The 12,999-nt window shown below is 32.8% G+C and overlaps 1 protein-coding gene and 1 pseudogene across 1 annotated transcript; both read left to right on the forward strand.

Moving 5' to 3' along the window:
• Positions 1–2,401: 2,401 nt before the first annotated feature.
• On the forward strand, positions 2,402–3,257 carry LOC114083841 (olfactory receptor 10AG1-like; annotated as a pseudogene).
• Positions 3,258–11,257: 8,000 nt separating this feature from the next.
• LOC139707075 (olfactory receptor 10AG1-like) lies at positions 11,258–12,217 on the forward strand. Its single transcript, XM_071617067.1, has one exon. It carries the CDS (start codon positions 11,276–11,278, stop codon positions 12,215–12,217), a length of 942 nt encoding a protein of 313 aa, XP_071473168.1. The 5' UTR covers positions 11,258–11,275.
• Positions 12,218–12,999: the final 782 nt, after the last annotated feature.

The raw sequence follows: 12,999 nt of genomic DNA on the forward strand, positions 1-12,999 counted from the left end.
GAATGGTGGTTGTTGTCCTTTGTTTGTTTCGTGTTTTGCCTGGACTAATTTTGTGGGATCTGTTTTATTTTGGTTGTGAAACTACTGATAAAACCTGGTTGTTCTTATTATGATTATGATTAGTTATATTCTATTGTCTAAATTCACAAGTATCTATCCCCCATTGGTCAGTATAGCTTAGTGATCAGCCAATGAGAGTGTTCTTAAATACGCTAGCCAGAAGGACTTCCAATATTTATTTATTGATGGATTTGTGGCTGGCTTGGAAAATGTATTAAAATTTCAGGAACTTTGAAAGGGTTTACTGGATTTTACTCTCTGCTTTTACATAGTCACATTCACCTGCATCAATCTTGGGACAGTCTAGAAGGTGTTTGGCCTTGCACTCACACCCAGTCATTCAGATCTCTACAATAATTAGGATTTCAACAGTATCCACTTTCATTTCTCATTTCCAGAAATTTATGTTAAATTGTTGGCTATTCTATCCCAAAGTCTATGGACACCATGGAGTAGCTATAATCTTGCCTCCCCCCACCCCACCACAAATTGATGATTTGTTACAGAAGTTGATATAATTTTTTAATAAGAACTGTGGAAATTATTTATATATGCTGATTGAAGTTACACAAACTTCCACTGTATAAATTAGAAAGCAGCTAAATTATCAGGCATATAGAGTCCTAGTGGATCTTCTGTTTCATGTAATTGAAAGTGGTAGTAAGAAATGCCTGTGCCAAACAAAGCAAATTTTCACTCTTCTTATTTAGGTTGCCTTCCTTTTCTTAAACATTTTATGCACACAAAAACCCTAAAACGTAAAATTCTTATTTCAAGAAATCAAACTCAAAATGCAATATGGATTTAGTTGTAGAATTTTTTAAAAATTAGAATTGTTGGAAGAAAATATATGACAAAATATGTATGATCATGTTTAGGCATATATCATAAATGTTACTGAAATCACAAATGACAAAAGAAAATGTTTTCAATGTTTATATTTATTGGTAAGTAAAAGAACTAGGAGAGACTGAGGATATAAGTAGAATAGCCATGAAGGTCATAGTTTGTTATACTAGACTCCTTCAATAGAAGAAAAATGCTTTCCTCAATTGGAAAGTTACCTGGGAAAGGATTTATCCCCAAGGCAGACACTATTTATTACTGCAGGAGCACTCGGGGTTTATTATTATTATTATTATTATTATTATTATTATTATTATTATTTTGTTGTTGTTGTTGTTGTTAGTTTGCTTTTTTTGTTTTGTTTCATTTTTTTCTGAAAGTTGAATATACATTAGAAGAGGCTTATCCTCTATTACAAATAAAGGTAAATTCCCAAACTATAAAAACGACAGACTTCTTTATTGTTTTCTGTCTGTTAGCAATCAATAAAGGTAAGCATTATAACTAACCTAATTTTAAAATAGGTAAGCATGGACTACTTTTGACAAGTATAGCATTTATTTTTATATCTACTTTTTATCTTTATTAAAATTAACAATAAGAAATATTTAAAATTTAAAAGGAACCCTTTGTTGTTGGTTACTATTTCAATTACATTTGTACTCTTGTGACTTTTGCTATTATTAGGTAAACTGAGAGAAAAATGGAAAATCCTTTTCAATAAAAGGAAGCAGCATGAAAGATTATTGTCATCATCATCTTCTTATGTGTTAATATTTGCTAAATAATTGTGTGATAAGCATGTATTTAACTATTTTACATCAACAAGGTCCAGACATCTTATCTTGTGCCAACCCAAATATATATACTAAGTGAGCAAAATATTGAATACACAGTATTAAAATGGTTTTGCATTCTACTAATATTAGAAAGGTTCCTTCTTGGTAATAGTCACAAACCATGATAAATATATCTAAGAAGACAGAGAGGGGCTGAGATTGTGGCTCAGCAGTAGAGCGCTTGCCTCACACATGTGAGGCACTGACTTTGATCCTCAGCATCACCTACAAATAAATAAATAAACAAAATAAAGGTATTGTGTCCATCTACAACTAAAAAAAAATTAAGAAAATAAATAAAATAAGATGACAGAGAGATGTTAGCATGATTTTTTTTAATCATTAGAGATTTCTTGCAGAAATTCATCCTTCTGATTGGTTACACTGGTATCTACTTTTATTTCTTATTTATAATTTGATTCCAACCACTTGCACTTGATATAAGTATTATGTATGATAGAGGCTCTAATTCAACTCCACACTATTTACCCCATAGAAGATCATTATTTCAAAGGGAATAACCATTAAATAAATAAACATGAATTATCTGAGCAAAACAAACATAGTGATATCAGGCTGAATTATTAGTAATTTTCTCTCTTAGAAGTATAAATAGAAGTTTCTAAAGTTTCCAAAAGTTGAAGAAATCATCAAGAATGTTATTTGAGGAAGCTTCTTATACAAAATTGTATTTAGAGTATAAGACATCCAGAGGCACTGTACCACTGAACTGTGGGCTACACAAATCCATGGTTTTGTTTTGTTTTGTTTTGTTGTTGTTGTTGTTTTTTTACCTGGCACATTTTTCTATACTGGAAATCTGTTATGTTTCAGTCACTCTCCCAAGGATTCTGGTCAGAGTAGGAGAATTTTCCTATGGGACTGTGCTAAGCAAAAGTGTTTTTTCCTTATGTTCAGAGCAGCAGAATGATTCCTCCTGGCTGTGATGTTGTATAACCACTATGTGGCCATCTGCAACCCTCTGCACTATCCACTAGTCATGAACCCAAAGAAGTGTCATCAACTGGCTGCTGGATCCTGGCTCAGGGGAGTGCCAGTCCAGATACGGCAAATGTGCCAGATATTCTCTCTGCATTTCTGTCATTCTAACCAAATCAACCACTTCTACTTACATATTCCCCATTATCAGGATAGCCTGTAAGGACACCTGTGTGCATGAGGTGTCTGTCTACATAGTAGCTATATTATTTGTTGTAGTCCCTTTTATGTTGATACTTGCCACTTATAGCAAAATTGTTTTCACCATTCTGAGGTTGCCAACAGCCCAAGGACGAGTAAGGCATTCTGGCACTTGCTCCTCCCATTTGCTGGTTGTGGTTGTATTTTTTGGATCAGCTTCCATTACCTACTTCAGACCCAAATCCATCTTCAGGAATTGACAAATTACTCTCTCTTTTCTACACTACAGTGATTCCAGTGTTTAGTCCTACAACATATAGCCTAAAGAATAAGGATGTAATCACTGCACTAAAAATATTCATGCTTAAATGATAGTACCACAGATTTATGTAAAATGTTTGAATTGCTGGTCACACAGTTGGGGAAAATACATTTATGTTTTTCATACTTCATATCTAAAGAAAATTATTTTCTCTTCAATGAAATTGCAAAGGACATCAGAAAATCTTCTAAAATTAAAGAGCAGAATCTAATTTTATAACTTGCAACTAATATAAACTGGCAGGTTATTTACCTAAATAATTTATAGACTTGCCAATTGTAGATGAATATTAAATGTTGTTAATTGAGTGATTAAATGAGTAATGAAAAAAGATACTGCCATTTCCTACCTCAGACTCTTGGCAAACTCTAGAGATTTTACAGCATCACTAAGCACGGATAGCTCATTTATTTAACTCACTGTGTGTCAGTGTGGAAATACTCCACAGACAATGCCAAAAGGGGAAAGAAAAAGCTTATGAGCATTTAATCTCTTTCTCAACACTCTCTATCTGAGAACATGATAAAATATAACACTCCTATCTGGTTCGTTATTCATTTAGTTTAACATCTAAAGTTATTGATCAATATGAATACATTAGTATTTATTCCTAGGTAATCTAACCAACTTTGCCTGGAATACAGTATCATATGTTGTGTCAGATTATAATTTTAATAGAGATCTGATCAAATAAAGATCACGTAAACCAGTCATCCCATTTTACTAGAACATTATGATAGACTAAAAACTTAATTCATGGGTTTGTGAATACAATAATTATATAATAAATGAAATTTTGCACATGTGTGCCAGATTACAAACTATGAGATTAGGATATTATCCAGGTAACCCAATAGATGACATGAACCCTAAAAATGCAGCAGAAGAGGAAGAGTAGGCCATATATATGCAATGACAAAAGAGGAAGGGAAAAGGACACATAAGAAGGACTCAGTTTGCTTTTTCTGCCTTTCCATGAATGGGCCATATGCCAAAGTGGTGACTGTGAGAAGCCACTAAGGACATTTAGCTGATATTCATTAATAAAACAGGTATTACATTTCAATATATACAAAGAACAGAATTCTTCCAATAATATAATTTACCAAGTAAATGGATTCCCCAGGGTATCCTCCTGAAAATAGGCAGTGAGACAGCTGGAGCTGTAGAATAGCTTAATTTCAGCTCAGAAGTATATGAACAGAGTGAATAAACAGCCTTCAGACTGGGAAAGATATTTTCAAATCAGAAGGGGTTACTATCCAAAGCATACAAAGAACCGAAATAGCTCAATACAATGAAAACCAAGAATCTAAATTAAAAAAAATGGGAGAAAAATGAGTATTCCTTACTTAAGGCATAAAAGTGGCCCCAGTAAGGCAAGTATTCAACATTACTAATCATCAAGAGAAGTATAAATTAAAGGCAAAAAGTGATATCACTTCACTCATGCAGAATGATGGTATAAAGAAAATGAAAGACAAAAGCAGTGGTCAGGATGTGGAGAAAATGAAAATATGAACACTTACTATGGGAATATAAATTAATTCATCCTTTGTGGAAAAGATCATAGAGGTTTCTCAGAGTAATAAAAATAGAACTACCATTGATGCAGCAATCACACTACTGGGTATGTGTGCAAAAGAAAGAAATCTGTAGGTTGACAAGATATCTGTACTGCCATACTCATTCCACCATGTACTCCAAGTGAGGACATGGAATAAGCCTAACTATACATTAGCAACTGAATATATGCATGGAATCTGGCATAAACACAATGCAGTATTGTTAGTACATAACAATTGAAGGAAATCCTGGCATTTATGGTAATATGGAAGAACGTGGAGGACATAAGAGTAAGTGACATAAGCCAGAGGTGGAAGGAAAAACCCATCACAATCTCACTGCTATATCTCATCTACAAATATAAACTCAGAAGCAGAGAGTAGAATGGAGGTTGTGAGAGTAGAGTGGAGGGAGTGCAGAGATGCTGACCAGAGCAGGCAGAACAACTGAGAGGAGGTACAAGTTGAAGAGACTGGCTGTATTTAATTTTGAGTATAGGCACCAAAAACAATATAGCTTTATGACTATATTTTATTTTTAAGCAATTTTAAATGATTTGCAAATACACACAAGTTTATCTATTGATGGGATACCATGTAATGCTTTAAGACATAAATAAATTAGGTAATTTTAAAAATTGTTATAATTTGAGGTGGGGATGTGCCTCAAGCCGAAACGTGCTCACCTGGCATGCGCGGGGCAATGGGTTCGATCCGCCGCACCACATAAAAATAAAATAAAATAAAGGTGTTGTGTCCACTGAAAACTGAAAAAATAAATATTTAAAATATGCTCTCTCTCTCTTTCTCTCTCTCTCTCTTTAAAAAATTGTTCTAATTAATTATACATGACAGTAGAAGGCACTTCAACTCATTGTACACAAATGAAGTACAACTTCTCATTTCTCTTTTTACAGGATGCAGAGTCATACTCTTCGTTCAATTTTTACATCATGATAAATCTGTCTATCTCCAAAAGTTTTTATCATTTCTCTCTGGGAATAATTTCAACCCCCCCTTTTTTAATTTAAATGTGGAGTATAGTATTGGTATCTCTCTTCATTATGATATGTGAGAATTCTTTCTCACATGTATATCTAACTCAGTATTCATCAATAAAATTTTCTTTTTCATCCTGGATCACCTAAAATTCCCCACTTCTCCTAACCAGCAATGTACTAAAAATGTTTGTGAGATCATCCTTTTAAAGATTTAACTTGTGATTGAGACCATGTGGTACCTGTTCTCTTCCTGGATTATTTTACTTAACATAATTATCTCCAAATCACTCTACAATGTAACAAATGGCAGGATTCCATTTTTTTTTTTTTTTTTTTTTTTTAGTGGCTGAATCAGAGTCCATTGTATGTATGTAATATATTTTGGTTACTTGACTGTCAGTTGATGGACACTTAGATGGTTTGTATTTCTTGGTTGTTGTGAATAGGACTGCAATAGATAAATGTGCATTCCCTTATATATTCTGGTCTAATTTCCTCTGAATATATATATTCAGTAAAGGAACTGTTAGATCCCATAGTACTTTTATTTCTAATTTATCGGGGAAGTTCCATACACTTTTTTATAATGTCTGCACTAATTTACAATCTCACCAATAGTGTGCAAGTGTTCCCTTGTCTTCCCATCCTCACTGACAATTGCTATTTTTTGTCACTTCTCCTGAGGTGAGGTGATGTTTTACTTTGCATTTTTGCCATGATTGATAAGGTTGTGTATTTTCTCACATACTTGTTGATCATTTGTCTTCTTTTGCAAAAAATCTATTCATTTCAATTGTCCATTTTTAATTGGGACATTTGTAGTTTTTGCTATTGAGTTTTGGAAGTTTCTTACATATTCTTTTTACTGAGAAGTAGATAAATACAGAAAAATCACTAGACTCTGATTACACCGATTCATCACATATTGTCAATCAATTTTGTATTTTTATATATATTGTATCATGTATTTTTCATACTATTTAATGTTTCTTTGCTTGTTTTGTTTCTTTGCTTGTTTTTGTTCTGCTACTGTACATTATATTGATGACATTTCCTGATGTGACTGATATGCAGGTAATTCATTCACTCTCATTTCTATGTAACATTCTGATATAAAACATATCTTAATGTCATTTATTTAATTTAAAACTAAAGGCAGCACAATATGGCACATGCAATTTTTGAAGCTGAAAGTAAAAATCGATTAATGTAATACCTATTTTTTTTTGTTATATGATTGAAGGGTAACTTGAGTGGCTGTGATAATGTCCAGGATTCCGAACCCTAAGATGAATACATGTGTGAGGTCTGGTTTCCATTCCCAGCTCTACACACACAGGGAAACATATGCACACATGCAAATAGCTCTTCATTACAAAATTAATATGTGGATATGTGTCAATCTATGATGGTTACAGATGTTATTGCTCAGTACCCAATTCATATTAAGAAAGAAAATGTACTGTGCACTCTATTCCATAGGGAGCCTGAAAAGACTGTATTCTGGCTACAATGAGAGTTATCTGGGCAAAATGCAATAAAGCAAATAAGCAAATGCCTAAGAGCTGCTCTTAATTAGAAATTTAAATGTGTAGGTGGAAGAAGTCCCTAGGGTAGACAGAACTGTTGATATTTAAAGAGCACTTTTTAAAGAACAAATATCTTAAAAACAAATGGAACATCTATGATGATATAAGTGGTCTCACCTTAAGCAATTGAAATATCAAAATCTTTAAGCCTTACAGTAAGGAAAAAAAAAATCAACCCAATCAAGAAAGGTAAATATGAACTTTTTATCCAGGTGAAATTTAATTAACAATATAAACTCAAAATTGATAGAACACAGTGGGAAAATGGATGTTTCATTAAAGCAGCTCATATATAAATCTTATTCCATTAAATATAACTTGCAATGAAATAATAATTATAAAACAATGATATGAAGGTATGTGAAGTCAGAAAACTGTACAAACTGTTGTATTTTAAGAATAGATAAAATATTATAGGAAAACTTCCTTTTAAGCTAACACATTTTTACAAATTATTTTCATATGTACCTATTCAGGCTAGATATAAAAATGGCAAATATTTAAAATATATGTTTTAAATTTTTTCTTTTAATTGTCAATAGACCTTGTTTTTTATTTATTTATATGTGGTAAATCCAGTACCTCACAAATGCTAGCCAAGCAGTCTACCACTTAGCCACAAACTCAGCCCTAGATTATATTTTAATAGATGACTGAAAGTAAAACAATCCATGAAACAAACTTATAATCATCAAGGAATACATAAAATAGTACTATAAAAATGTAAGATAATAATTTTTTAAATAAATTTTTTGAGAAATAAAATACTTATAGGGTCAATTTTTTTTTTTAAGTATTACATTGTTAATTTACAGGAAGTATACACCCAGGGAGAAGTTTAGGTAGCTTGTAATAGTTGGCTGAAGTTGAATATTATTACATATTAGTTTAATCTTTTGGGTTTTTGGAGGAAACAGGGTCTTGAATTTAAAATAGAAAAATAAGAGCATTAAGTTTTTTTTTGTTTGTTTGTTTTTAACTTTGGTTAATAAAAACATAAACAACTGCAAAAAAGAAAGGTAATAAAATCTTATTTGAGCATATTGAGGAAATTTGTGCTTTGTGCCTTGCTATCTCTGAGTAAAATAGTATTTATCTCTTTTATATACTACTTATTTCACAACAAAACATTGGGTTTGTATAACATAAAATTATATTTTATTTATCACTGAATGTTATTGGAATAGTAAAATTAGTATTTATATATTTCCATTCAGCATAAAAATACATAAAGTTTGGAATCTTGTTCTTTTTTTTTTTCTTCTTATGAGGGATACTTTTAATAGTGTGTCTTACTTTGAATCATTTTTGAATAAAATATTAAGCCATATACATGGTGAACAACCATTATTTTATGATCTGTACTGATCTGCAGTAGTAAATAGTCCAGTCTTTACCTCTCAGATCATTTATTGATAAAAAAGAAAAGTCATACAGAGAGATCAGGCCAAATTTCAACACACTGGGCTAAGGAATGAATTGTATTTTGGATAGTAGAACTGCAGATAGATATGAGAATATAAACAAAAGATATGAGAGAGAATTCTGGATATTTATCTTAAGATTTTGGGAATTTAATAACATTATAAGATTACATTAAGATCTTTCTCTAGTCTCACATTAAAAAGATCATACAAAGAAAAAACTATGTAGAGTATATTTTTATGTTATCTGAAGCATTAAATAAACTTAAAACAATATTAATAAGAATAAGTACCATTTATATAGACTTGCATAGATACCATGCACTCTTAAAGCAGTTTTATATAGAGAGAGATCAGTAATCCTAAAACTGGGTAAAATTCTTAGCCTGTGTTACTTTTTTTATAATCCTATGGCAGCAGGAATAGAGCAATATCTGTGAATCTCAGCCAGCAAGAAGAGGAACTGTAGTTCAATTCTAGCCATTTTTGTAGGACTCTATCTCACTTCCAAGACTACCCTTATTCTGTGTTTGGGGGGCAAGGTCCAAAGCCACAGGTTTGGAGAAATGATAGGCAAGGTTGAGATTAATGAAGAGCAAGAACCAGAAGATACTTTGGATATAATATCTAAAATTGCATTCACTTTTAGAATTGAACATATACTAAATGTCCCCTGAGAATGAATGAGTACCTCTTAGATATTTTTTCAAAGAATCAAGTTCAACTTTCCATCATTGTGACCCAAATGAAGAGTAAGAATGGAATAAACTGCCTAAAAATAAGCAGGTAACTCTATGAAATAACACTTTTTGAGCAATGTATTATTAACCTGGGGGCTAATGACCTATTAGCCTAAAGCCCAATTTCTATGATCAACATAATTATATGTATAGAGACATAACTAGATGACAATCACTTTAAAATGGATCACTGATATTTTGCCAGTATTGTCTCATTTGATTCTGACAAATAAGGTACCTTAGAAATGTTAAATATCTTTTTTTATATCACAGACAATAAATAGTACAGTTAGGATTCAAACCCAAGTTCAATAAAAAGCATAATAATCTCAACCATCAAACTTATGAACTTATGGGAAAATGAAGAAATTGTCTATTGTTATTTATCTCAATGTGTTAGTTTCTAAAAACATAAAAAATAGAAAAGTTTGTAGAGTTTTTTTGTTTTTTGTTTTTGGTTCTTTAGGACTTATTGTTTGTTTTGTCTTTGTTTATGAAACAGCAAAGACTGTGGTGGGGCACACTGCACATGGAGTTTAACCTAGTGGCAGAATTTATTTTTTCACTTCCACCACACACATATACACTGTCACATACCTCACAGGCCACCTTCGTTTCCCTTAGTACATTCTTAATTAATTCTATCTGGATCCATGTTCCCATATTAAGGAAAATCCTCTAATATGTCCCACTTCATATCCTATGGATGGATACATTTTTCCATTTGTCAACAAAATATTCTCCATTTTCCAACTTTCTATAATTATGAATTATGTAATAAAGGCATTTATGTTACAATTAAGTGATGGGAAGATATGGAGAGTTGAAATAGTCACAAAAATGTACTATTTCTAAAAGCTAGAAGGGAGGATCATGAAAATTTCACCAGCAGGAAATAATGTTTTTGGGAAATAAATATGTACCATGATTTAAATATTATGTAATGTATTCACGTGTCAAAACATAATGTGGTGTCTAATTGATGTGTACCATTTTAATGCTTTTGATGGGAGTGACAGGGAGAGGAGGGGCTACAAGTGTATGAAAAAAGTAGAATGAATCAGATGTTATTATCCCATATGCATATATGACTGATTACACAACCAGTGTAAATCTACATCATGTACAACCAGAAAAATGAGAATATGCCATTTCAGTATGATGTCAAAATGCATACTACTGTCATGTATAAGTAATTAGAAGAAATAAAAATGTTTCTAAAATGAGGGCTGGGGTCTTAGCACAATTAACCTGGGCTTGAGCCCAAGCACCACTAAAAAAATACATTAATGAAATTTTCAAAAGTGTGGGAGAAGATAAGCTATGAAATAGTGTTATTCAAAATGCTTCAGAAAGTTCAGAGATGTCCAAGAATAGGATTTTCAAAAAGTTAAATTAATTAAACCTGATTAAATGTAATTAATTAAACTTGACATGCCCTGGCAGAGCTGTGGATTTATCTTCAGGAGTTGGCCAATGTACAGGTGCCTGTGAATAATTTGGATTATGCTGGACTTTGACAGGAGATACTATGGCATTATTCTGAAGAATCTTAGGGCAATGTGTGAGTGACCATGCATAGGATCTAATGTATACAAACGTGGAATGTGTAAGGAATGTCATATTCTTACTGTGCAAACAATTGCAGTGGTCTTGAGCATTGATGTGGATGACCAGATTCACTTAGATAGCCCATACCCGTCCCTGAAGGTCTCTGAGAAGCACATAATCAGATTTTGCTTTCCACAGATGAAACACCAGGGAAAACCCCCAGAAGGAAACCTAACTGCATGGAAGGAATTTGTCCTTTTGGGGTTTGCTGAGGTGCCCCAGATCCAGTGGTTTCTGTTTGGACTGTTCTTGGTCATCTACATGATCATCCTGCTGGGCAATGGAAGTATTTTGGTAATAACAAAAGTAGAACCTGCTCTCCAGACCCCCATGTATTTTTTCATTGGCAATTTTTCCTTTTTGGAGATCTGCTATGTTTCAGTTACTCTCCCCAGAATGCTCGTGAATCTCGGGACCCAGAAAAGGACCATCTCTTTGGTTGCCTGTGCTACACAAATGTGCTTCATTCTTGTACTGGGGGCCACAGAATGCTTCCTTCTGGCAGTGATGGCCTATGACCGCTATGTGGCCATTTGTAACCCTCTGCAGTATCCTCTGGTCATGAACCACAAGGTCTGTATCCTGCTGGTGGCTGCCTCCTGGATCAGTGGAATTCCTTTTCAGGTAGGTCAGACCTTCCAGGTTTTCTCCCTGCCATATTGTGCTTCCAATGTAATCAACCACTTCTTCTGTGACATCTCCCCAATACTTAAGCTGGCCTGTGGGGAAACCTTCACAAATGAGCTCATGGTCTATGTGGCTGCTCTGCTGTTTGTTTCGGCCCCGTTTCTGTTAATACTCATCTCCTATATCAAAATCATCTCAATGGTTCTCAAATTGCCATCAGCCACAAGCAGAGCCAAAGCCTTCTCCACCTGCTCATCTCATCTTACAGTGGTGGTGTTATTCTTTGGATCAGCTATTATTACATATTTAAGACCTGAAGCTAGTCATTCAGCAGAAACTGACAAAGTGCTTTCTCTTTTTTATACTATTGTGACTCCCATGTTCAACCCCATGATATATAGCCTGAGGAACAAGGATGTTATAATGGCATTGAGAAAATTATTAGGGAAATAATCTACTTTTATAAATGTAAGCTATATTTGCAGGACGTGTTATTTTCTGCATCTGTAATAAAATTTCAAGTGGTATGTGTATTTAGATTTGTGTCTTTTCTATCTCTTCAATAATAACTATTTCCAATTTAAATTTTAGTGTGATGTTGAGGAATTATTCTGTCTCAGTTAATATGAGTAAAACATGTGTCACCAAATAGCAAATCATGTCCTTGATAATTATTTTTTTTTTATGTGTGTGCAGTGTCAAAATACCAGTGACAGAGCTCATGGTAATTTTATTGATAACATCACAGTCTCTGTTGTAACAAATATTGAAAATCATGTCATTCATATCCATATTTTTGTGGCAATCATTTTTCAAAACAGGAAGAAAGTGGACATTAAATGAAGAACACAAAAACACACACACAGACACACAGATATTTGGACCTAGCCTGATTTTTAGAGAAATTACTTCCTAGAAAAAAAGCATGTAGCTTCATGAATAATGTTAGTGAATATTGTGCAAGTTTAATTACTTTAAGAGTTATCATTCCTTTATGGTAATCATTTTGTATGATAAGTAATATAATAAAATATACACATGTAATATGGAAAAATAGAAGAAGGAAGACTTCTTTGAATAACTAGTATTTTTCTATTGAATATGGACAAGTTGTTTTTTCAAAATAGAAATTTTCTTGGGGTGGTAGAATATATAGCAGAAGTCAGAAAGAGGATATTTTATAAAATCACATATCTGCTATCAAAGCACCAATACATCACAAATACTTTTCACTC

Source organism: Marmota flaviventris, chromosome 9 (genome assembly GCF_047511675.1).
Source record: "Marmota flaviventris isolate mMarFla1 chromosome 9, mMarFla1.hap1, whole genome shotgun sequence".
In the NCBI taxonomy this organism is placed as follows: domain Eukaryota; kingdom Metazoa; phylum Chordata; class Mammalia; order Rodentia; family Sciuridae; genus Marmota; species Marmota flaviventris.

Bases quoted from the DNA above. Each gene is read 5' to 3' on its own strand.
- LOC139707075 (XM_071617067.1), top strand. From the start codon at position 11,276: ATGAAACACCAGGGAAAACCCCCAGAAGGAAACCTAACTGCATGGAAG.